At 36.8% G+C, this 26,477-nt stretch overlaps 1 protein-coding gene across 1 annotated transcript in view; it reads left to right on the plus strand.

The window, feature by feature from the left end:
• Positions 1-26,477, plus strand: part of MAP3K13 (mitogen-activated protein kinase kinase kinase 13) — a 131,860-nt gene that overhangs the window by 72,143 nt on the left and 33,240 nt on the right. The window contains exons 2-3 of the mRNA XM_090275069.1: positions 15,015-15,574; positions 22,995-23,178. Of these exons, the coding sequence (XP_090131195.1) occupies positions 15,100-15,574; positions 22,995-23,178 (659 nt within the window). The 5' untranslated portion in view covers positions 15,015-15,099. The remainder of the gene's footprint in view (positions 1-15,014; positions 15,575-22,994; positions 23,179-26,477) is intronic.

The following is a 26,477-nucleotide window of genomic DNA, read 5'->3' on the forward strand; positions in this document are numbered from 1 at the left end:
CCCTGTTGTCCATGTCCATGGGCCATTTATACTTGTTCCTTGACTAGACCCTTCCCTTCTTTTCCCTCTAATCCCCCTCCCCCCTCCTCTCTGGTCACTGTCAGTCTGTTCCTTGTTTCCATGCCTCTGATTCTATTTCGCCCCTTTGTTTTGTTCATTAGGTTCCTCTTATAGGTGAGATCATATGGTATCTGTCTTTTGCTACCTGGCTTATTTCACTTGGCATAATTCTGTCTAGTTCCATCCATGCTGTCACCCAAAAGGTAGAAGTTCCTTCTTTCTTTCAGCTGCATAGTATTCCATTGTGTAAATGTACACAGTTTTTTGATCCACTCGTTTACCAATGGGCACTTAGGCCATTTCCAGCACTTAGCTATTGTAAATAACGCTGCTATGAACATATGGGTGCATAGGTTGTTTTGAATTGGTGCTTCAGGATTCTTAAGGTATAATCCCAGCAGTGGAATCAATCGATCAAAAGTTCCATTTTTTAGTTTTTTGAGGAAATTCCATACTGTTTTCTACAGTGGCTGCACTAGTTTGCATTCCCACCAGCAGTGCACTAGGGTTCCCTTCTCTCCGCATCCTCGCCAGCCCTTGTTTGTTGATTTGTTGATGATGGCCATTCTGACTGGTGTAAAGTGGTATGTCACTTTGGTTTTAATTTGCATCTCCCTGATGGCTAATGATGTTGGTCATCCTTTCATATGTCTATGGGCCCTCTGTATGTCCTCCTTGGATAAGTGCCTATTCAAGTCCTTTGCCCATTTTTTAATTGGATTGTCTCTCTTTCTGGTATGTAGTTGTATGAGTTCTTCATATATTTTGGAAATCAGACCCTTGTCTGAGATATCATTGGCAAATATGTTTTCCCATATGGTCAGTTCCCTTTTCATTTTGAAGATGTTTTCTTCAGCTGTGCAAAAACTTTTTAATTTGATGTAGTCCCCTTTGTTTATTCTTTCCTTTATTTTTCTTGCCCTAGAGGATATATCAGTGGAATATTGCTGTGTGGGATGTCTGAAATTTTATCTCCTATGTTTTCCTCTGGGACTTTTATGGTGTCACGGTTTATGTTCAAGTCCTTTATCCATTTTGAGTTTATTCTGGTGTGTGGTGTAAGTTGGTGTTCTAGTTTCATTTTTTTGCATGTACCATTGCAGTTCTCCCAGCACCATTTGTTGAAGAGGCTATTTTTACTCCATTTTATGCTCCTGTCCACTTTGTGAAATATTTTTTTAATATGCTTTATTGATTATGCTGTTACAGTTGTCCCAATTTCTTTTCCCTTTGTTCCCCTCCACCCAGTGACCCCCTCCCTCCAGTTGTCCCCACCACTTAGTCCATGCCCATTGGTTGTGCATTTAGTTCTCAACGTCTTTCTATCTACTCCTCTCCCTCCTACTATGCTTCTTAATTCCTGTATCATCTCCCTCCCTTTCCCTCTTTCCTCCTCCCCACTGACCTCCCCTCATAATGTTCCCCATACCTATAATTCTTTTCACACTCTCGTTGCCTACTTAGTTTGCCTTTGTTTCAATTCCCTAACTTCTGTTGTTGGTTGTTGTGATACAGTTTCCATTTTAATGTTCATACTTTTGATCCTCTTTCCCCTAAACAAGTCCCTTTAACATTTCATATAACAGTGGTTTCGATCTGATGAACTCCTTCAGTTTTACTTTGTCCCTTTGTGAAATATTAATTGACCATAGAGACATTGATTTATTTCCAGGCTCTCTATCCCATTGATCCATGTGCCTTGTTCTTATGCCAGTACCAGACTATCCTAATTATAGGGCTTTGTCATATAGTTTGATATCGGGTATTGTGATCCCTCCTACTTTCTTCTTCTTTCTCAAGATTGCTGAGGCTATTTGGGGTCATTTTGTGTACCATATAAATTTTTGAAATACTTATTCCAAATCTGTGAAATATGTCATTGGTATTGTAATAGTGATTGTGTTGAATCTATAGATTGCTTTGGGTAGTATGGACATTTTAATGATGTTAATTCTTTCAATCCATGAACATGGTATATGTTTCCATTTATTTGTATATTCCTTAATTTCTTTCTTCAGCATTCTGTAGTTTTCTGAGTACAGGTCCTTTACCTCCTTGGTTATGTTTATTCCTAGGTACTTTATTTTTCTTGCTGCTATAGTAAACTGGATTTTCTTCCTAGTTTCTGTTTCTGATATTTCACTTTAGGTGTACAAAATGCATCTAATTTCTGATTATTGACTTTGTATCCCACTATTTTGCTAGATTCACTTATTAGTTTGAGTAGTTTTTTGGTGGAGCCTATGGGGATTTCCATGTACACTATCATGTCATCCTCCTCTCCAATTTAGATGTCTTTTATTTATTTTTTCTGTCTGATTGCTGTGGATAGAACTTTCAATACTATGTTGAATAAAAGTGGTGAAAGCAGAAACTCTTGTCTTATTCCTAATATTAAGCTTTTAGTTTTTGCCCAATTGAGTATGATGTTGGCCATAGATTTCTCGCATATGGCCTTTATTATGTTGAGGTATGCTCCCTCTAGTCCCACTTTGCTGAATGTTTTTATCATAAATGGATGCTATATTTTATCGAATGCTTTTTTCAGCATCTATTGATATGATCATGTGATCTTTGTCTTTCATCTTGTTTATGTGGTGTACTACATTTATTGATTTGTGAACATTATGCCATCCTTGGGATGAATCCCACTTGATCATGGTGTATGATCTTTTTGATGTATTGCAGTTTGCAAATATTTTGTTGAGGACTTTAGCACCTATGTTCATCAGTGATATTAAATGTTAGCTTTTTAAAAAATATTACTTATATGAAACTTTTTGGGAAAACATGTACTGAAAACATGTATGCTTGTAATTAGTTAAAATTACAGTTTCTGAAGGGAAGCAGCTACATATGTCTTTCAATTCCATCCTCTATAATATTATTCTTTTTGTATGGAGGCACTTGTACTGTTTTCTATCACAAATAGTTTGTTATTCTGCATTTATTTTTATTTTTATTAGAACTGTCTTGTACATTTATAATTTTTAACACTTAGAATAAATATTTAATGTTAATTGATGTTCTTCTTGTCATCCTCATCTTGGACAGATAGGACTTATCAAGGATCCTTTAGTAGTCTGAAAATTTTAGCTATATATTGGGAGTAGAAATGGAAACTATACCAATGAATAATTAAATAGTGGGTTTGTATTACTCTTTAGCACAAAGTCAAATTCACATTCCAAAACAGTGACAAGAGACAGATGAAAAATGATTGATATTTTATTTGTCAGTTTCACATTTCTATCTTTGGTAAAACTCAAAAGGTTAATCATACATTTTCTAAAATATCATCTTAATTGAATCATTACCTTAAAAAGTTAAAATTTAGGGCCCTGGCCAGGTAGCTCAGTTGGTTAGGACATTGTCCTGATAGGCCAAGGGTGTGGGTTTGAGCTCCTGTCAGGGCGCATACAAGAAGCAACCAATGAATGCATAAGTAAGAGGAACAACAAACTGATGTCTCTCTTTCTCTCAAATCAATTAAAAATTATTTTTAAGTTAAAACTTAGGACAGCTTCTATGAGCAAAAGCAATGTTAAGGAGAAATATAAAAGTTGAAAGCAACAGGATCTTTCACTAACATGGTTTCAATTACTTCACTATAAAAATTGGACATTGGATCCACAGTCTAGAGTTCCTTGCTCCTCCTGGAGTTTTTGTCCTGGTTATCTGTAATACAGTCTTCTCTGGGAAGTAATAAAGAGCTATTGGTGATTTGGCAGAAACTTCTGGTCCTGTTTCTTCTTTCTTTCATTAGTCTTCCCCTAGTTTTCTGCCTTTTACCAACACTAGTACTGTGATTAGGAGCTCCAAGGAAATGTAATTATGAAAATAGCAATAATCCAATTGCAATTTTTAAATTCTCCATAAACGGCTATTGAAACTACTTAGGTATTTGAAAATCACTCCTTTGGCTCTTTCTGATGGTTTTAGATACCTGGCTATGGCCCCACAGAAAGTCCTTTTTAAAAAATCTCTTCTTTAATTTGGTCCTGACAGACTATCATTAGAATGAGCAGTATTCGAATCATTTCATCTACAGGCATTACTAAAATTTGGTAGCAAACTTGTTATTTTGAAGGAGGTAATGGAGCTCTATGCATTTAGCAAATCCCCATGTACAAAGGAAAGTCAGAGTTTTTATTAATCCTCACAAAAACAAAAATCTGTTAATATGAATAAAGCATGTAGAGCTCTGCTGTCCAATAGAACCTTCTCTAATGATGGAAAGGTTGCATTTTGTCCATATGCTTGCCACTAGCCACACGTAGCTACTGAGCACTTGAGGCAGACTAGTGCAACTGAGAAACTGTATTTTTAATTTTATTTAATTTTAATTAATTTTATGTTACATAGTCACATATGACTGGCAGCATATTGGACACTGCAGGTATAGGGTTTAATGTTAAAACAGAATGAAATAAAACCTAAAGAAAGTGGGCATATTTTAGAATTTTCCACTTATTTTTATTTGTTGCTAGGAATTTTTACCTTCCATCCTAAATATGGAACTGAAGTTCAAGGTAAAATGTGAGTCTAGTCCATACTTTTTTAGACCTTCCTTAATTAAGTGGAAAGCCATTATAAAACTGACAGTACTGTTGTGACTAAGGGTGCTGGCTTGGACTTGTACTCAGGCTTAGGCTCTGGAACTGAAGTGGAACTAGGTTCAGGTCCTGTCTTTACCACTTAGGAGTAGTAGGTCAGTTATTTAAATTCTGTGCTCCAATTTCTTTATCAGTTATCAGGGGTAATAATGGTAACTTTCTCAAATGATTGACATGAAGATTAGAGAAGTTAATATAAGAAAAGTGTTTGGAGCAGTGAGTGGCAATAATCTCAGTAAATGCTAGCTATTGTTACTTATATGTAACTTATCACATTGCTGTGTGTGTGTGCACATGCATGTGAAATTCTCCCATCTAAAAAGTAGATTGCTTCATATTACATCAGGTCCTGTACTAGGTGATGAGGCCAGATAGGAAGGAAAAGAAGAGGGACAAGGTTCAGAAATGAATAATACTTGGATTCTACTCCTAGTGAATTTATGAACTAATGAGGATGAGTTATTTTTCTTGAAAAATAGAAGTCATGAGTCATTCATTGCTCCCTCCAATTCTAACAATCTATGATTCTATCTTTCCTAAACAACACCTGAAAAAACAATGCAAGATGGACAAAGGACCCTTGATACCTACTTAATTGCTAAGTACACATAGGACTTACCCAGGAACAGCCTGTAGGATATGCAGCTTTGCGGGAAATTCCCGATATATCATTGGAAGTCTATTACAGATGCTCTTCAATAGCTCTAATATACTAAGCTGGCAATGAATGACTTGGTTTTAATGTATATACTATAACAAGTGCAGAATAGATTATATTCTACTTCAGTTATATTTTACTGTCCAACTATACAGTCCAAATATTGACAATTAATTTAATAGGAGAGGAGAACTTTTATAATATAATTTTATTCAAAATACTTTTATTCCTGTCTCATTTACTTAGAGTCTTGAACAGTATAGAGCCACCCAATTCTTCTTACGCAGTATACTTGAGAAGTGCATTTACATAGTCACCCCATGGCAGGCATGTATTTTAATAGTAATAGTATCAAAATACTACGTCATAGCTTGAAAAGCACTTTCATATCCATTAGTTCTTTGAATACTCAGATAAATCTCACAAGGAAGCCCATTTTTCAGAACCCATATGCAGTAAGCTGCCTCCACTACAAGTATGTAATCATAATATGGATATCATTTACTTTTCATTGCTGAACTGCTTTTTTGCAATGGATTACATGGTATTGAGACTCATGGATGACCTAAATGTTATAATAAACAGTATTTTAAATGTTCAGAAGGGAAAAATTTTCCCCATATTTCAGCCTAGGTAAAAATAACAGATTGTTCAATAGATACCAAACTGCTAGAGAGCCCGTGACTGACACCAGACTTCAAGTTTTCTCACCAAATCCAAAGATCCAGAAGCCAGAAGTAGACCTCTCAGTAGCCAGGGCTTAGCGCTACAGTTGCATTTCCAGATTTAGCCATTATGTCTCTGCCTTTGGCAACAAGATCTCCACTGTGTATAGTGCTTAGGATCAGATGGACACTCTGTTCTTCTGAAAGCACCCTGTTCTGTGCATCTGGAGGTTGACTTCATGGATTGCATCAATGGACTTTCTTGGCCTCTGGTTTTCTGCTGAGATGAACCAAAGGGAAGCAAGATCTCAGAGAACAAGAAGACAGTGAGGTTAGGGTTCATTATTAATCCTCCTGGCTCCCACCCTATCAGGTCATCACAGTTGGTTGCATCCCTCTGCCAAAGGCCACAGCTCTCATTGGATGACCTTCTTCTATAGTTATGCTCTTCAGGTTCTGTTAACCCATTTTTTCCCTGCCCAGTTAACAGCCTCCCAACTATGACTAACTTTGGAGACTAGCATTCCTGTTGCTTTTCCTGCTTCTGCCTTTGTAAGTAGTCTTTTACTAAACTCTCCTCGTTGACCCCATTCAAGTGTGCCATCTATTTCTTGCCAAGGCCTGGGCTAACAGAGGGTCCTGCAACAGCTTCTGTAATAGTGCCCGTTTCTGCTCTTATATATGCAGAGTTCACATAGACTTCAGAAAATCTTAATTCATACAAATGATTATGCACAGCATAAAAATTTCCTTCAGTTTAATCCCTGGTACATTTACAGTGACAATTAATCTCTAATTGGATTCTGATTCTTTTTTCTTTAGAAACATAGTCTATAAAAGAAGATACACATGACATAATAAAGCATAAGCAATCTTTTCCTATAGATATTCTCTTGAATCAATATAATTATCTACTAATTTAAAACCATGGAAATTTGTTTTTTTTCTCCTAAATATTAAAACCACATAGAGCCTTCATTTTTTTTCAATTTAATTAAAACCTGGAATGTAAAAATAACTAATTAAATTAAAGACAAAAGAAATTAAATATAAAAAGGATGTTGCATGCACTTGGGATTTTTCTCTCCTAGTTTCCATCTTACTTTTGTCCTTTTGACCTGTTACCTGTTTACTTATTTTTTGTGCTTTCATTTATATTTTAAAATGAATGTTACAAGCTCAACATGCCTCAACATGTATATGATGTATCCCCCTTTTCTCATTCTTTTACTTTCCTTAAGAAAACCTTACATGTCTTCCTTTACCCTTCCTTTCATGCCCCTTGATTTCACATATATATATTGAGCACACTGACATATATCTTTTTATTCTAGTTTTCTTTTTTTAAGATTTGACTAGCTAACAAGTTGTAAAGATCCACTGTGTACTAAGTAAATGTGTTATATATGTGTTATCTCAGGTAATTATCGAATCGAGTCTATGAGGTGGATTCTGTTGTTATCAGCAATTATAGATAATGAAATTGAGACTTAGAGAGTAAGATCAAGGTAATGGTTAATATTTGAATCCAGTTCCACCTTCCTCCACTGCTCTCCTCTTAGCACCTTACAATGTTGCTCTCTAGATGATGAAGTGCATAGAAGTTTCTGAATTGATTGGGAAACACTACTGAAGTTTGTCTTATATCCAAAATTTTTTAACATAATTTTAATTTTAAATAATTTCAGTTGTCATTTTAATTGCTCTTCTGAACTATATGTCTTAAGAAGAATTGTAGATTTCCAAAAAAAGACAGGAAAGGCACAAATTAACGGGAAAGGCAGAAATCAACAGGAAAGGAAAAGAAGAAAAGGGGGGCGGTGCGCCCAACTCTGCAGACTCGTGAATAAACGCCTCGCTTTGCTGCTCAAAAAAGAAGAAATAGAAGAAGAAAAGGGACTAGCATTTATTGATATTGAGTGCTTACTGTATACTCGATACTCGTATCAGGGGCCATTTGAAGTTCATAGCTGTATATATTTTATAATCCCCCCTCCCCCTACTTTTTTTTTTTTTTTAGATTAGGGTATGTCTCTATCCCCTCCTTTTCCATGAATAAATGTCTTGCTCATAGCTCCTCAAGGTAATTCTTTACCAAAGGTTGTTTTTTGTGATCCTAAATGCAAGTGTTTTAGTGCCTTAGCATGTAATACATCTGGACTTTAGAACTTGAAAATAATCAAAACACTTGGCTATACCCCTGTCTCTTCATCTGTCTTGAGTTTCAGTTCTCTTAGTCATGATTATTCTATCTTTCCCTGCTTGAATATGATTCTTGCTAGTAGAAAACATAAAAACAAAGTAAGAGTAGTCAACTCTTCGTTCCTCATTATCAGCTGTTTTTTATTTATTTTTCTTTTCATTTTGAATTTATAATTATTTTTAAACATGTTTGCAAACCTCAGTATACATTGACAATTAGGTTTTCTGACAATGTCCTTAACATCTCATATCATTTGTCATATATGCAAATGCAGATAAATTGGCTCATTAGTCTATGTATCTAAAGCAACAAAGATTTGGATTGAAAACTTCTGATTGTACAAGTAATGCATGCAATAATAGAAATTTAGGAAAATAGAGAAAAATTTAAAGAACAAAGGTTATAACCATTTTGACCATTTAAACCAGTTTTTATGTTTTCTTATAATTCTTATATAATTATTTTTATAATTATTAATATTTGTATATTTAAAGGTGATATGTCTATTTTATTTTTTAAGACATTTTAAGTGAATTTATTTAGTTACCAACCTTCTTCATGTGGCAAGTCAGAGATGGGTCAGGAATGTTAATTCTATTCTGGAATATTAACACTAAAAATAATATACAAGGTGTGGGGCAGAAGTAGGTTTACAGCTGTTCATATGGAAAATAATACAATTAATAAATAATAATACACAAATAAATTCTGTGTTTCACATACTTACAACTGTAAACCTACTTTCACCCCACCCTGTATATTATTTATTGTAGATTTATAGAGGGTATAGAAAAATTATTTTCTTGGTCAAGAAATATGGCTAGCCTTTGACTTAAGCTATAGTTGAAACATAACAAGTTTCTATTGCTTGATAAGTCTATAGTTACTACAATTCTTAAAATGAAGCATCTTTACTCTTTTTAAAACCTTCATTTTAAACTTATTTTAACTTTAATCATGATTGTATATATAAGTATTAGCATTCAGAAGGTGATCCATCAACAAGGAGAATTTGCCTTTTTGTAATTTTTATATTTTGCTGGCTCCAGATTACTCTATTATTATTAAACATTCATAATCTTAACCAAAAATATAGGTATATGGTAAACACTGAATCTACATTTTTGAATGCATGATTGTTGAGTGAAATGTTATAAAGAAGATGAGATGAGGTGGGTAAGTGGATTTAGTTAATGTGAGATTATTATTATTATGTATCCTAAAAGATTTTATTTATTTATTTTTAGAGAGAAGGGAAGAGAGAAAGAGAGGGAGAGAAATATCTATGTGCCTCTCACACGCCCCCAACTGGGGACCTGGTCCGCAACACAGGCCTGTGCCCTGACCAGGGATCAAACCAGTGACCTTTCGGTTCCCAGGCTGGTGCTCAATCCACTGAGCCATACCTGCCAGGGAATTATCCTTTCAAATAGAAGTTTTAGTAGATGGTTCATAGTTATGAGAGCAGGTTAAGGGTAAAGGCATGACTGTAGGCCATTCTCTTGATCTGATTTTAAATCATAGCAGTACTTACCATTTTAATTTCATTAAAAAGCTATCTAATTTTTTAAAAATTCAAATCAAGATCTCATGACAGACCTCAATCCTGGAAAGATCATTTTATGTTATTACTATGATCAAGTAACTTAATCCCAGCTTTAAAATAGGAATGATGTCCAAATGGCACAAATCTTTCTTATGCTCTAAATACTACTATAAGAATTTTAGAGAAACGACCAAAAGGTTAGTGTAGCAGGGCTGTGGTTATTTTAAGGCAAGAAAGTCCCATATAAAGAGAAGACAGCTTTCCCTGGTCATATGGCTCATTTGGTTGGAGCATCATTCTGTAGAACTAAAGGTCATGGATTTGATTCCCAGTCAGGGCATATACCCAGGTTGTGTGTTCGATCCTCCACTGGGACATGATGAGAAGGCAACCAATCGATATCTTTCCCTCCTTCTCTCTCTACTCCCCACACCCTTTCTCTCTTTCTAAAAAACCAATTAAAATGTCCTTGGGTGAGGATTAAAAAAAAGAAGAAAAAGACAGCTTAGGAAGCACTCACCATCAATCAAGAAATCTCAGCAATAATGATTACGTTAAAAATTTATTCAATTTTAACCATACTGGAAACTTTATCTATGGGGCAAAAATTTCCAAAATCTCTGATTTACTCATGTTTGCAATATGATCTCTTATAAAATTATTCTCTATTAGCAACATGGGAAATTTGTGTTATATGATAAACACAAGAATTTGAAGACCATATGGCCACATTGCCTCTTCCATCCCTCTTTTTCTCTGTGCCGCTCCATCTTGGCATGAAGCCAAGGTAATTTCCAGAATTTGGCAGTGCCTTGGCAAATGCACAGCTGCTGTTGTCTCCAACTCTTGCCTACTAATTTTGCACAAACCACTTCCTCCTCTTGGTGCTGAGAGACTCACGGGACATGGGGAGTGTCCCTGAAGGGCAGGTAGGAAGGCCACCTTGTGCTCTGGGCAGATTTAGGAGCCGCTGTGAGGGAGGCAGCGGCATCACCTCACCGGCAGCCCAGCCCTTCCCCCTCTGCTATTCCTCATCTTTTTCCGTTTGACTCTCAATGTTTAAAAATCTTGCCTCATTTCCTTTTTGTCCCCTTCTAATAAATACTAGCTTTGACTCCACGTGAATTAAAAGATCCAGTCATTTCCCATGGGGGTACCTGAGCCAAATCTGGGCAGGGAGAGAGGACCAGAGAGGGCAGAGACAGAGGCAGCAGCGGTGGGGCTGCCTGCTTTTCGTCAGCTTCCACCTACCAGCTTCCTCATTGAGCAGTGGCAGTGTGGGTGTGCACACAAACACAGGTAAAATCAAGGTATTTTTTTCCTCCTACATTCTTCTTAAATGTGGCATCAGCTCTGATCATATTTGAACATAGTCATTTCTTTCCTTTTGTTCTTATGCATCTCCATTTCCCTGCCTTTCTTGGTTGAGAGTGGACTTGGTAGTCTTGGTGAGCTGAGGGAAGCCTCTTTGACCACACATCTTTATACACACAATCATCAGGTGTCCCTCGCCTCTGCCCACCTCCAGAGGAGCGCTGAATCTCCAGTGGCTGTGTGGCCTTTCACTGCTCTGTTGACAGGTGCAGGGTTGCCCCAGGTGAGTGCCTGTGCTTCCTTGGGAGGAGCTTTAGTTCTAGAATAACACTGTGAATTACTATTGCTTTTGTCATCAGTGGTCGTGATTGCATAGCTCTTTGTTTCTCTTAACTGAATAAATAATCAGACTAGGAGAAGAGCATAGGGTGAGGAATAAAACTCATCCCAGCTCTGTCGCTAATTAGTTGTTGTTTTGAGCAAGTCAGTAATCTCTCTGAGATTTGCTTCTTGTCTGTAAAACAAGTAGGTTGGATTGTATTCCTTGAAGGTCCTGTTATTCCTTGATCTCTTAAATATAAAATTGAATGTGATGACCATGCTGAAGTTCTCTTCTTTAGACTCATTCCCAGGCCCAATGGGAACAGGTCCATTTCATGTGCACCTTTAAGCTCTTAGAAATGGGAAGATATTACAAAACAAACACGTGTTTTTCTAACTCTTTGTGTATGAGCTCATTCCAATATGATGTCATCAGGGAGAAACTCAGGATAAACATGGACAGAATGGAAATTTACCAAGAATTAATATAAAGTCCTGCAGTTTGATGATCCAAAGAACAAATTGCACAAATAGGTGTTTGGCTGAAATTCACATATACATTTGGGTATTTGCATTATCCTCAAGTCTGATGTGAGCCAAGAGCATAATGGACAGCGTGTGCTGTATAGGGTAACCACGAGTCCCAGTGGCAAAGGCAGACTGGAAGGAACTGCTGAGGCAGTGGCCAGGTCAGATAGTCTGAAGTCAGCAGTCTTCAAAGAGATCAAAGGCAGAGCAAGGTTGGAGAGTCCAAAGGCAAGACACAGCTCAAGGTTGTGGCAGGAGATCAGAAAGAAAGCAAAATGAGGGAATCAGTAACATCAAAACTTCGAGAGGAGCGCTAAAGGAATGAAGTGGGGAGGGTGGGGCCAGGGGGATGGTGGTCCATTCAGCAAACAGGTATTGCTGTAACAAATGAACCCAGGTTTTCTTTTTCTTTCTTCCTTTCTCCTTTTCCCCCAACCTGTTATTCCCAGGCAGTTGCCCAGCCTCTAAATTTCTCCATGCCACAGAATTTAAGTTACCAACCCCTTACATGCCCTGGCTGTTTCTGCCTCTCCACCTCTGCTAATGAATGCCCTTAGTCCTCCCTGAGTTCCTTTCTTCTGTCGGCCTGAAACATATCTTTCTTTCAAAGGTTCATCTCAAGTCCTGCCTCTTTCTTTCAGCCCAAGTTAACTTCTCCTACCCTTGTTATTGTTTCTCTTCTCATAGCTCTATGTAACAGAATATGGCACATTTGTTGGGGGGGGGGGCAGTCAGGAGGTGATTCCCTCAATGTAATTATTAACTCCTTAACTAGTTTGTAAGCTTTGAAAGAAAGGACCTGTGTCTTACAGACAGTGTATGGTACAGGAAAAAGTTTGGGGATAAGGAAAAATAGCCTGACATGCAACCCTGGCTCTGTGACCTTTAGCATATCCCTGCCTGTAGGCCTTTGGTTTAGATCAAGATCAGAGGCAACAGTTTTGTTTTGTTTTTTATTGCTTTTCTATTACAGTTGTCCCGCTTTTTCCCCCCATTGCTCTCCCCCACCCCCCACCCCTGCTCCCACAGTCAGTCCCCACCCTGTTGTTCATGTCCATGGGTCATTTATACTAGTTCCTTGACTAGACCCTTTCCCTTCTTACCCTCCTTCTCCCCTGCCTCCCTCTCCCCTGGTCATTGTCAGTCTGCTCCTTGTTTACATGCCTCTGGTTCTATTTTGCTCATTTGTGTTGTTCATTAGTTTCTTGTATTAGGTGATATCATATAGTATTTGTCTTTCATTGTCTGGCTTATTTTGCTAAACATAATGCTCTTCAGTTCCATCCATGTTGTCACAAATGGCAGGAGTTCTTTCTTTCTGCTGCATAGTATTCCATTGTGTAAATGTACCACAGTTTTTTGATCCACTCATATACAGAGGGACACTTAGGCTGTTTCCAGCACTTGGCTATTGTAAATAATGCTGCTATGAACATAGGGGTCCATAGCTTCTTTTGAATTGGTGTTTCAGGATTCTTTGGGTATAATCCTAGCAATGGAATTGCTGGATCAAAGGGCAGTTTCATTTTTAGCAGCAGTATTTTTTAACCAGTGAGGCACTCTTGGAAAGTAAGGGTTTATCATAAGAGGTGCCATCATGTTGTAAAAAAGACAAGGGAATTTAGGAATCTGAATTTTGAGTTAGATTTTTATTCGCTCCCTACCACTTACTCCATATGTGATTCAGAAAAGTTTCTTACTTCTCTGTAAAATGACAAGGCACTCTTACAAAGAATATTAGTGCTGGAGCTGGCTTATGCACCAATTTATAAGAGACAGTTGTCAAATATTTAGTGCCTTAGCAAACAGGCTGTTTAACTGTTATTAGCTTGAAATCTGCCATGGTGGGAGTATTTATCCGAGGGAAACCACAAACACTACAAAATGGATTGTTGGGACTTTTTTCTGGAGAGCTAGTTTACCAGTACATCTCTGAATTACATAAACAGGGCTCTACAAACTGTGAAGCTCTTTGTCTTCATTATCATTAAAAGTAGTAATGGCAACAAATAATGTTCTGTATCCACAGAATCAAGCCTATTGCATGGCAGAGCTCTTAGCACATATTTAATAAATACATTTTTAATTTAATTTGTGTTCACCCTTGTATTGTTTTGATACTACTTCCCCAGAGCTAAAGGAACACATACCTTTACCTCTCTTCAATCCCCTTTTTACAAGGTGTCTTTTTAAAATCAGATAACAAAAATAAAAGTCTGGTTCAGTGCATGAACACACAATAGGCCTTAAAATCTCTATGTCTATAACTGAGCTCATTACCTTCTTTCCAAATCTGATTTTCTTCTGATATTTTATATCTCAGTTAATGACATTGCCCCTCTATCCACTATCCCAAGTAAGTTATCTGAAAGTTATTGCTCTCCTCTCCCTTTCCCTTACCCACTCCAATGTCTAATTAATCACTAGATCTTACCAATTCTACCTCTTACCTCTCTCCCCTCATCTTCATTGCCTGCTTCCTGGCTCATAGCAGCCGTCTTCTCACTGTGTCCTCACGTGGCAGAAAAAGCAAGGGAACTTTCCGGGGGTCTCTTCTATAAGGGCACTAATTAGCCCCATTCATGAGGACTTTACCCTCATGACCTAATCACCTTCCAAAGGCCCCACTACCAAATATCAACATGGTGGGGCTTGCATTTCAACATATGAATCTGGGGAGACACAAACATGTTAATGCAGAATGCTTGGAATATCTTAAAAAACATGACAATATAATGCCCTGCCCCCTACCCAACTCAATCTAACTACCTAGAATTAGCTGTTGTTAATTCTTGAGATGTATCCTTCTAGTCTTTTTTCTTGTATATGTGTTTGTGTATCCTTTTTAAATAAATTTCAAACATTTATATTGTATATATTGTTCTAACCTGTTTTTATATTAATATGTCATGGACATTTTCTTACATGAGTAAATATGCTTCTACAGCATGATTTTTAATTGCTGCACAGTATTCCACCATGTGGATACACACCACTGTTAAACAAATGCCATTGTGTCAATGTTTTTATTATTATAAACAGAAGTGTAGTAGTGCAATGACTAAGAAAAGGGTGATCTCATGTCCTCCTCCTGTTTCCCCAGGTTTTGGAGCCCTTTCATACATCCGAACCCTGTTCCAATAGTCCTCTGAGTGCCATCTCAGGACCTTGGGCACACTCATGGCACGATGGCCGGCCCTCAGGAGCACCTGAGCTGCTCCTCCTCCCCACACTTACCCTTGAGTGAAAACAAAACCTCCAATGGACTTCAAGATGAGCTCACCCCAATGGGGAGCCACCCTTCACCCAACCTCCTTAAGGACCAGCAGGAAAAGGGGGTGGTATCAGCAGAGCTAACTGAGGGCATGAACAGCCTCATCACTACAACAGTGTTGACAAGTGTAAGTGAGGATTCCAGGGACCAGTTTGAGAACAGTGTTCTTCAGCTAAGGGAACAAGATGAATCAGAAATGGCCATGTCTCAGGGGAACAGCAACACTGCAGATGGAGAGAGTGTGAGTGGAACTGAAGACATCAAGATTCAGTTCAGCAGGTCGGGCAGTGGCAGTGGTGGGTTTCTTGAAGGACTATTTGGATGCTTAAAGCCTGTATGGAATATCATTGGGAAGGCATATTCCACTGACTACAAATTACAGCAGCAAGGTAAGCTATAGTATGAACCTGGAAGATATTTCTTGTGTAAATACATCATCGTCATTAACTGGATAACCTTTCACCTGTGGGTTAATTAAAGAACTAATACCAAATAAATACCCATATCAGTATTTCGTAGACCTTCTGAATGGAATGGATTCACATTTTTTTTGGTTGAAGCCCATCTTTTATGGTTGGCCAGTCAAGTGGTGTCCAAAGTAGAATATAGATAAGACAATCCATGGTGTTATAAGGAAGAAAATGTCACAGCTTCTGTTTCTTTTATACCATTTCAAATTTCTATTTTCATGCATTTTTTAATATAGTTGGTATTTTAATAAAGTTGTATAGATATCTAATTTATAAATAAATCACATAATATTTGCAAATTAAAATCTTTTGAATTGGAAGTTTATATAATCAAAAAGTCTGATGGCAACTGGACTAATCCAAAACCAGACAAGAACCCCGTCTGACTGCCTGATGATTGCAGACCTGCCTTAGGTTGTAGTAATTTTTTTCTTACAGCCAAGGCACAGAAAGGCTCACATTTTGAGAACAGACAAAATATCTAACCATTCTTGAGAGCATTATTATTTTTAGATCCTACTACTTTTTAAAAAGTAAATTTTTAACTCCCATCATTGTGTAACATGTATATTTATGTATTCCAATTCAAGCACTATGATTGTGAAGTAAAGAGAACACATGACACCAGTGTTCTTTATAACTTCACTTGTAGTCTTTAAAAGAAATTTTATTCCTAATAACAAAAGTAATATATGTAGAAAATTTCAGACATACAGGTAAGTTCCTCCAAAAAAAGTTAAAATAATCTGTGATCCCCAGTATCCTGAGAATAACCACCATTAATGTTTTTGGTATATATTGTGTTAGTCTCTTTGTATGTGTATATGTGCCTTTAAAAAAATAGAGTCATACTGTTTTTCACTTTATAGTGTGAATATTTCCTATATCATCAACTATACTTCATCAGCACCATTTTTAATGGCTGTAAAATATTAAATTGTGTGAACATGTTAATATTTATTTAAGGAATCCTATATTGCTTGACAATTTGTTGGCTATTTTTAGTGATTATAAGCCACACTTCAATGAACATCTCTATTAATCTTGGCACATATCTTTGCTTATTCCTTAGGATAAATTTCTAGAAGAGGAATGGTTGGGTTCAAAGCGTTGGTTGTTTTTAAGGCCTTTGATACACATCTTCGTAGCCTTGTGTAAATTATTTGGTTGTTATGAGATCTCTCATTTAAAATTTTTGGAAATGAAAAACATGGATCAGAAATAAGATTCTGTTTTTATTTTAAAACTGAATGTTGGACTCTGTGACCCTCCATTAAAAATATATTCATCTTTTTTCTTCAGGACTGTTCACAGCTTTTACACAACAGCCAGTCGATGTTAGTTACCATTAACTACTTTCTCATGTATTCTCTTTTTCCTATTAGTGAAAGACTTAACCTAAACCAATACTAACTTTTCTATACCCCTTATCCATAAGTATATTGGAATTTACCAGTATATCTGTCGATTCTAGGCATAATTTTAGGATTTGTCAATCACAGTCTCCAGTCCATCTACATGCAGAAATTCTTTGTTAGTACCTGGATTTTGCCTGTCTGTCTGCCTATGTCTCTCTCTTTTTCATACATACTCCCATACTCTGCACAACCCAACTTTTCCCCCAACCTGCATGATCTTAAGGTTTCAAGGAAATTAAAAAATTATTCCTTATCACACAAAGATTGGGGACTCCTATATTAAACGATCTCATTATTTTTTAAATTGGGAATAAAGATAAGCATAAAGAGGAAAATAAAAACGACTTGTCATCCCACAATTCAGAGATAACCGCCCTTTATTTATTATTTTTCAAAAGTTCCCTCTTCTTTGCTTAGACACAAAACCTACAAATATCTGCTTATGTGATAAACTACATTTGGTTTTTCGGATCTTAACTTGTCCAGTCTCATAATTATCTCGGAGGTAATTTGAAGGTCTCAGGATCCAAATGCAACATTGAGGTTCAGACATGTTCTGTATTTGGGAAAGGGAGCCTTGGAATTTTTTTATTGTCCTCTAAACTTGTATTTAATTTGTCTTCCAATTGATTATGTGACTTGCTGAAAGGCTTATTGCAAGAATAAATAAGAAACAGGCTTGGTCAGCGTAAGCTTACAGGTCACAGCAGCTGCCTAATTCTTCAGCAGATGACAAGATGTCCTATTGTGGGCTGGTGTTGCTGTGGGATCTAAAGGAGTTTTGCCAGCCAGAAACTAAGTGTCATTTTTTCCTTGTCAGCACTGGGATCTGGGAGATAATCCTTAATCCAGGATTATACTCAACCAAAGGATAGCACATGTAACAGATGTGTCCCTGCATTTAGGACTTATGAGGAAATTTCACTAGATTTTTAAAAATTTTAATGATGTCTTGATCTCCCATTTAGTTTGTTGGTAGTAAAGTTCAAGTAAGGTAGTACTATGTTTAATTGAAATCTTTTATCTCCAAATAGATCCCAGTCTCAAAGCAAGTATTGTCAAAGACATGTCTGAATAAACAAAGGAGAATTTATGCATTAAAGAGAGTGGGCATCTGGCTTTTTCTCAGTCTTGAGAATCATAGTGGATATTGGAATTAAGATAGTAGTCATAGTGATGAATCAGTGAGAAGATAAAAGCTGGGGAAGAGGACCAGTGGGACAGATGTAAAAGCCACAGAAAGTCTAGAGCTAACCCTGGAGGGAGCACAGCCAGTTTTCATTATTATGAGGTTAATTATCTCATTCATTGATGATCTAGGCCCCCAATTTCTCATATTCTTATTGCTGTTTTTTTCCCCTGCCATTTTTCTGATCCTTGTCTCCTTATTAAATATTAACAGGGACATTAGGACAGGACAAGAAAACTAAATCACATCCATCAGTTTTACTTCTAGTAGTCAGTTCTGGTAATAAGATTGATTCAAAGGTGGTTGCAGTATTACTTTATTTTACACTCTGTGTTTTGAATTACCAATGCTTCCCCTTTGTTTTTCCATGGATAATTAAGACTTGGCTGAATAACATGTATATGAGCAACTGATGGTAGAGGACTATTTTATTCCTTATTAAAGTATCCTCAACCTGTGGTATTTGAGTGCCAGATTTATATTTTAATAATTCATTTATTTCTCATTTTATAAAAATACTTAATAATGGCATTATTTATTTAAAATATAGGAAATTACAATGTAAGCATTATAAAATGATATGAAAAGAAAGGGTTATTTAACAGATTGTTTTGGAATCACTAAATAACAATATGGAGAAAAATAATTTAAATCAGTCCTCATATGATACACCAAAATAAACTCAAGATGGATATAAAGGTTAAATTTTTTAAAAAATCAGGTATAGATCAACTCTTAGCAGATAGAGGAACAAATAGAAGAAATTACAAAGGAGATTTCAGGCAACCAAAAAAATATATCTTTTCAAAAAAATAATAAAATTAAAAGAAAAAGTTTTTTGTAAAAAATATTATCTTCATATTTTCAAATAGAAAGAAAGCTCCTTCAAGTTTAAGAGAACTACAAGACCCTACTAGTAAAATCGACAAAGGATAAATTTGACAATTCATATAAAGCAGATGTGAGTATTAAACAAATGTAAAGAAAATATTCTATATCACTGACAACTAAAATAGTACAAACTTATAAAATATTTTCTACCTAGGTAAATTAGCACCAAAAAAATAATTAGCAATATCCATGGCTGGCAAAGCTGTTGTAAAAGAGACACACATTGCTGCTGTCAGCAAAAACTAGCAAAATCCTTTTGGATAGCAATTTGGAATGTATACCAAGCCAGGAAATTGAACTCTTAAACCCAAGGATTGAGTCTGAGGAAATAATATAAAGAAAGAAAAAGTATTTAAATTTCAAATTTAAATTACCAAACAGAAAGCTGGAAACACTTAAGTACCAAAAAAAGATACATTAAACAACTATTAAAGCTTATAATAAAAACTATATAAATGAATGAGAAATACATAATGCATGAAAAAGAACAATTATACATCACATACAACTTTTCCATAGTTGTAAACATATGAACAAACACTAAAAGAGAAGATAAAACTGAATTTGGGATAGGATATCGGATAAAAGGCGTGTTTTTCTGATATTTTTTAATGTTTCTAGTATTTAACAGTAAATAAAAATTGAGTAGATAGGGAAAAGAGATACCCAAAGATTGTGTAATTTTAGTAGTTATTCTATTAAAAATTGGGGTACCTTGGGCTTTTATAAAGTTATTCAGAGAAATACTACCCAGTTATGCTCTTAAATTTTTATTTTATTTTAGAGAAAGGGGAAGGGAGGGAGAAAGAGAAGGAGAGAAACGTTAATTGGTTGTGTTCTACCTTCTGCAAGTTCCCCAGTCAGGGCATCCCAGGCACGTACCCTGAGCAGGAATCAACCTTTGACCTTTTGGTTTGTGGGGTGATGCCCAACCAACTAAGCCATGCTGGCCAGGGCTACCCAGTTATGTTCTTGGCCCATATTCCTTAATAGTACCTTATTCTGCCCTCCGAGTGGTCAAAATGACACTGCGTTTACTTCTGCACTGGGCCCCTAATTGTAAAACTCTCTTAGAGTGTGCCGTCAATGTCTGCACCCTGTACGCACTGCATGAGTAAGCCCGTGAGTACAAAAGTAAGACTGCTTGAGACACTTACTGCTTGTCAGTCATTAGGAGCCATAAAGATACCAAAAGCAGTCAAGTCTATAACTTACTGCTTCCTCCCAAATCTCACCTGATATTATTTGTTCTTTTGGTGATTTTTCATTTGTGAGTTATTTATATTTTAGAGAGATTTGCTGTGATAGAGCCATATATTCCCTTTCACTAGAGCAGAAACCTTTAATACTGCTGAGTAGGATGAATGCCCATGACGTAAGCAACCCTCACTATAATTTTCTGCTCTACATGGTTATATTTTGAAGGTCATTTTTAACCATTGTGATCAGAAGCCACATTTTATTAAGAGTCTACAGAATTCCTTTTAATCTAGAGAAAATTAGAGAAGAGGGAACTGTAGTTCCCTTGTGGATACTGATGAACTCTTTCTGCTCTTACTTCACATGGTAAATGGTGAGTTGATTTGCTTTCAAAACCAAAATATCTTCAAAGCTACCTTAACACTACCTTGTTCAGTGTTCTGCAAATAGCAGCCTTTTAGTGATCAGTGATCCAACAGAATTTCTCATAACCTTTAACATTGTCATCATATGCTACTCATTCCACGGGGCTTCTAGCTCTTTGATGTTCATTTCTTACCAGTGGAGTGATAATGCACTGGCAAAAAGGGAGACAAGGAGAAGGATCAATGGACTGTATTTTTCTTTTTAAGTTTCACAAGATCAAAGCACATATTGATTGAATTTTTGAAGTGCCTTATGTCAAATAACATGTAATTCATTATAAAAGTAATATACACCTCTTCCGGTCAAGATGGCAGCATAGGCAGACATGGTTCACCTCCTCACAGAACCACATCAAAATTACAACTAAAATATATAACAACCATCACTCAGAACCATCAGAAATCAAGTTGAATGGAAGTCTGACAACTATGGAATTAAAGAAACCACATCCATGCAGACTGGTAGGAGGGGTGGAGACAGAACAGCTGGTCCCACATTCACATGTGGTGGATAAAAATCCTGGAGTGATATCTTGGGAGCAAGGAGTCCCAGCCCCACACCAACACCCCCAGCTCAGGGCCAGGAAGATAAGTTCCCACAACTTCTGGCTGCAAAAACCAGTGGGGATTGAGTCGGTGGAAGAAACTGCTGGAGCCCCAAGCAGTTCGTTTTAAAGAAGCCACACATGGACTTAATCAGACTTACTCCCTCTGAGCTCCAGCACCAGGATAGCAACTTGAAAGGCACCCGTGGTACACAGGGAGAAACTGAAGTGTCTGGCATCAAGGCAAGCAGAGGCCACTGTCCCTTTTCTAAACCCTCCCACCACACATACAGAACCAGCAAACTAGTGCTATATCTGAGACTCTAATTTGGTGAAGGAAATAGACATGCAAGCCCTGGAAGCACAGAGTCCAAAACAAGATGAATGCAAAGAGGCCCACTCTAAGACACATCATAATTAAAATGCTGAAGGTTACAGATAAAGAGAGAATCTTAAAAGCAGCAAGAGAAAATAAGTTAGTTACCTACAGGGGAGCTCCCATAACATTGTCAGATGATTTCTCAAAAGAAACTTTGCAGGCAAGAAGGGATTGGCAAGAAGTATTCAAAGTTGTGAAAAGCAGGGACCTACAGCCAAGATTGCTCTACACAGCAAAGTTATCATTTAGAATGGAAGGGCAGATAAAGTGCTCCCCAGACAAGAAAAAACTAAAGGAATTCATCATCAAACCATTATTATATGAAATATTAATGGGACTTATTTAAGAAAAAAAGATCAAAACTATGGACAATAAAATGGCAAAAAATACAAATTATCAACAATTGAATCTAAAAAGTAATACACACTGATAGTTAAAATTTTTAATACCTATAAGGATAAAGAACAATATAAATATCTAATAATACCACTTTTAGTGCAAAAAAAACAAACAAAACTCTTAAGAAAAAGAGAAACTTGAAAATATTGCATCTATATGAAAAAATATATCACTGTTAGTTAATTCTGAAGAGGCAATGTGGTATAGTAGAGAAAGCACTGTCCCTGGAATCAGCCAGTTCTGGAGTTCTGCCACTTACCATCTATATGACCTTGGGTAACTTACTTAACCACCTTGTGTCTTTGTTTTCTCATCTTTAAATAACCATAATAAGGCCAAACTTGTAGGCTGTTGTAAAGATTAAACACATGAGACATGTAAAGCACTATGCTAGTGTCTGGCAGATAGTAACTACTAAATAAAAAGCAAATACTAATACAGATATTAGGTTCTTAGGAGAATGTCATTAAAAATGCACTCAGCAAAGATTAATTGAGCATCTGACTAGAAATGCAAAGACTCAAACAACACTTATAATGGGTGATGGGTAGGGATAGTGATGTAGAGACAGGTGAATCAACTGAACATGGAAGCTAGAAGCAAGGAGGTGGGCGTGTCGGTACACATTTTGTTTGGAGGAGAATATTTTGGAGATCTCTGATCTGCTTGATTTCATTGGTTAAAAATTGATACCAACTAAGACATGGGAATATCTGACCTATAGTACCAAGACCCATAGAAAGATTCTGTCTTTTGGTGAGTTACAGGTGGGAGCCACAAGGTAGAGGTCATTTTGGATGAGGTAAAGTTGGTACCTTTAGAATGGCCCTGCAGAATGATCCCTAAGCAAATTCCAAGATCTTGTTAAGCTTCTTTCTCACTTGTGTGCCTAGATACTTGGGAAGTGCCATTTGAGGAGATCTCAGAGCTGCAGTGGCTGGGTAGTGGAGCCCAAGGAGCTGTCTTCCTGGGCAAGTTCCGAGCGGAGGAGGTGGCCATCAAGAAAGTGAGAGAACAGAATGAGACGGATATCAAGCATTTGAGGAAGTTGAAGCACCCTAACATCATCGCTTTCAAGTAGGTCAAGGCTTTTTTTTAAAGAAATAGAGAGACTTTCTTTCCCTTAATATATTTATATTTATATATTTATATATATATATAAATATATATATATATAAATTCCTGCTTTGAAGGACATGTTAAGAACATGCTATAAACTAAGCACTGTGCTAGGTGCTTTGGTAGGGTACAAAAAAACTATTAAATTAGAATCATGTCTTTAGGAGTTTATAATCTAGAAGGGTTTTATTTTTTTTTTTTGCCAGAGGATGCCCTGCTTGGAAGGGGTGTAGATGGGACAGAGAGGGAGAAAGTGGATTCCCATCAAGCAGTCAGATCTGCTAAATCAAGCTTATTTATCAATAAGATGACAGAGATCACCTCCAGGTAACCTGAGCATCCTAAAGTTCAATCAAGAAAACTAAGCTAACATCTAAGTGATCAGAGAACAATTAGTACCTGTGTCATAGATATGCTTTTTATTATTTCTATTGGTGTCCTTTCTTAAATATCAACTTGCAATAACAGGTACCTTGAGAGTATTTCTCCCTGCCTCATTGTTTGTTAGATCACTTTCCAAGTAATACCAAACATTCATCTTTTTAAATGTAATCATACAGAATTATTGATGATAGTAACTTATGTGCTATTTTTATTTTACAAAGTAGTTGTTTTCAAGATCTTTATAGTGTAGAGTATTATTTTCATAATATTGGGGGGAATCCCTAGCAAAAAGGGGGAGGCTCAAAGGTCAATTTTAGAAATTACCAAATATGGCAACACTGAGCTCTAAATATGTGTAATCTCTTTTATCTTGAGTTCCCTCTCTTACCAGCCTTCAATTTTGCTCTAGACTTGAACAAATGAATAGTGAGTGGCTTTAGAGGAGGGAAGGTGAAGAACAGGAAAGGTAGTCTTTAGGTGGGATAAAAGCGTAGAAACTAGAACTTCTTTATATATATTACTACCAAGGAGGCTACAGTTAAAAGTGGGATAACTTACAAAGGCCCCTTCTCTAAACTGGAAGGAACTTCCCCCAGTCCCCAAGAGGGATCCTTTCTTGATAAAATTCCCATTATAAAGCTAAACATGTGATGTGATCATTTTTAATTGGAACCACACCCCCAAACTAAGTAATAGAAATCTTAGGTATAGCTTTTATAGAATGAGTTTAAATGAGTATTAAGGATGAGTTTTGATTCCCCAACAAGACCCTTTATGGAAAGGGAAAGGGGCATGAAAAGAAGAGAAGCATTTAACTGTGATGCTAAACAACGTACCTGGATTTATTTCCTTGTGAGAGCAGCATCCATGCAGAGGGCGTGGGGTAGAGCGTCAGCAGCTATAGTGATTCTACCACTGGTTGCTCTAGTTGGACCAAGAGCATGTGAGGCTAAAACAAAATGCTCTAGAGACCAATTCTAATCTTTCCAGAGATGATCATTTCAAAAGACAATAGGAGGATTATTTTTAAGCAGACTTCCAGAAACTCATGTCTTTCTTTCATTTCACTTCCCTGAGATGATCTTCATTCCCTATATGCTACACCATCTGAAATGGAAGGCATGGTCTTCCCTTTAACTTCCCATTTAATTACACTTTGAAGCTTAGGTCACTAGGCTGCCGGGTTTGAGACACAGGACATTGTGCAGATGAGCACGGCTTTTGGCCTCCTGAAATGAAATAGACTGTCTCTCAGGTTAGAGGGCTTTCCAGGTAGAATTGTGTCTTCAGAGGATGGCTATGAGAAGCTTTATTTTTCCTTCCTTTCTTTTGCTTCTTCCTTTTTCTTCACAGTCTTTTCCCTCACTTCACCCTCTGACCCGCCTACCTGCATATGCACTTTTCAGCATTTTAGGCAGATACTGCCTAACTCTCTAGGCTGAAGATGCTTGAGCAGTCGTTACCTCTATATGGAAAACAATAGTGAGACTGTGTCCCTGGCCCGTCACACCACGCTCTTGAGGCATTGTGCAGTGTTATGTTTGCAGCCATCTGTGCCATGTGTTGCTTGGCCAATGAATCATTCAGGACCGTCTGGAAGACATAAAGTCAAGATTAGATTTTAGTACATCTCTCTGGATACTGCTTTCTGTGCCCACAGCCTCTTTTGAAGTAAGAACCATGTACAAAGGGAAAGAGCAAGGAAAGAATACTATGTTCTTTTTTCTTCCAATTTTTTAAGCAATCATTTAAGAAAACTCAACCTGGCTCTTTATAATGGAAGTGAGTGTGAAAGGGAAGAAAAGGTAGCAATTAGAAGTTATTATAGAGCTGTTATTTATAGCTAGCAAGAAGCCTTGTCATAGTACAGGGCTGACGGAATGATTGCTCCTCATTCGTCAGTCCAGAAAGAAGAAAAATGCATAACGAATCACTGTTAGACCCTTTCTGCTTATGTTTGTGTGACAAATTAAGACATGGTAGAACAGGATAGTGAATAGCTTCAAACAAATATTTATTTTGATATTTTAAAGCATGTTACATTATTCCTGCCTTACTCACTATTTCTCTGTGAAAAAAATTAAATTGTCTCCTTGTAGTTACTGTACACTCCTGCTTCCCTGAGCTTTCCTAAAAGTCAAGTAAGAGAAACCTGAAAAAATTTTTTCAGTAAAAATCAAGATGAGAATTCTGGGTAGCTTAGAAAATGATGGAGAGTAATAGAAATAGCTTTGTGGCATTTGACAGGCACATCGAAACAGGAAAAATGAAGACTATTTAATTTCTTTATAACCTGCTATTGTTATAAGACTTGCACATGATCATAAGCCATCATATCCTCTAAATTTCTTCATCACTTATGGCAGCCTAAGAGATGAAGGACGTGAAGTGATAGCTGGCTGAGGACGTTAGCTGGGTATCCTGTAGATAGACTACTCTAGAAAGTTATAAAGGAAGGCATACATACCATTGAGGATGGGACACAGAGAATTGCATATGGTCATTTTTCTTCTCTTTTCTCATCCTCAGAACCAAACTGTGAGTTAGAATTAATATCATTATAAGGTAACAATATTAATGTAGGAATTCCCAATGTGCTTGTCTATACTGATGTTAAAGTAGTAAAAAGAGAGGCAGTGTGTGGTATTGTGTGGAAAGAGCATGGTTTTCAAGTTAAACAGACTGGATTTGAATACCAGCTCTGTCAGTCATTAGTTGTCCAATCTAGAACAAGTCACTACCCCTCTCTGAACATTACCTGTAAAAATTGAAAAGGTAATATATACCTTACAATGGTTTGGAGCAGACTAAATAAAACAATTAAATAAACATGTCAACATTCCTGACAAATAGATGTTCTTTCATGTTACTGC

Source organism: Furipterus horrens, unplaced genomic scaffold (genome assembly GCF_987537825.1).
Source record: "Furipterus horrens unplaced genomic scaffold, mFurHor1.1.pri manual_scaffold_1, whole genome shotgun sequence".
NCBI classification, from domain to species: Eukaryota; Metazoa; Chordata; class Mammalia; order Chiroptera; family Furipteridae; genus Furipterus; species Furipterus horrens.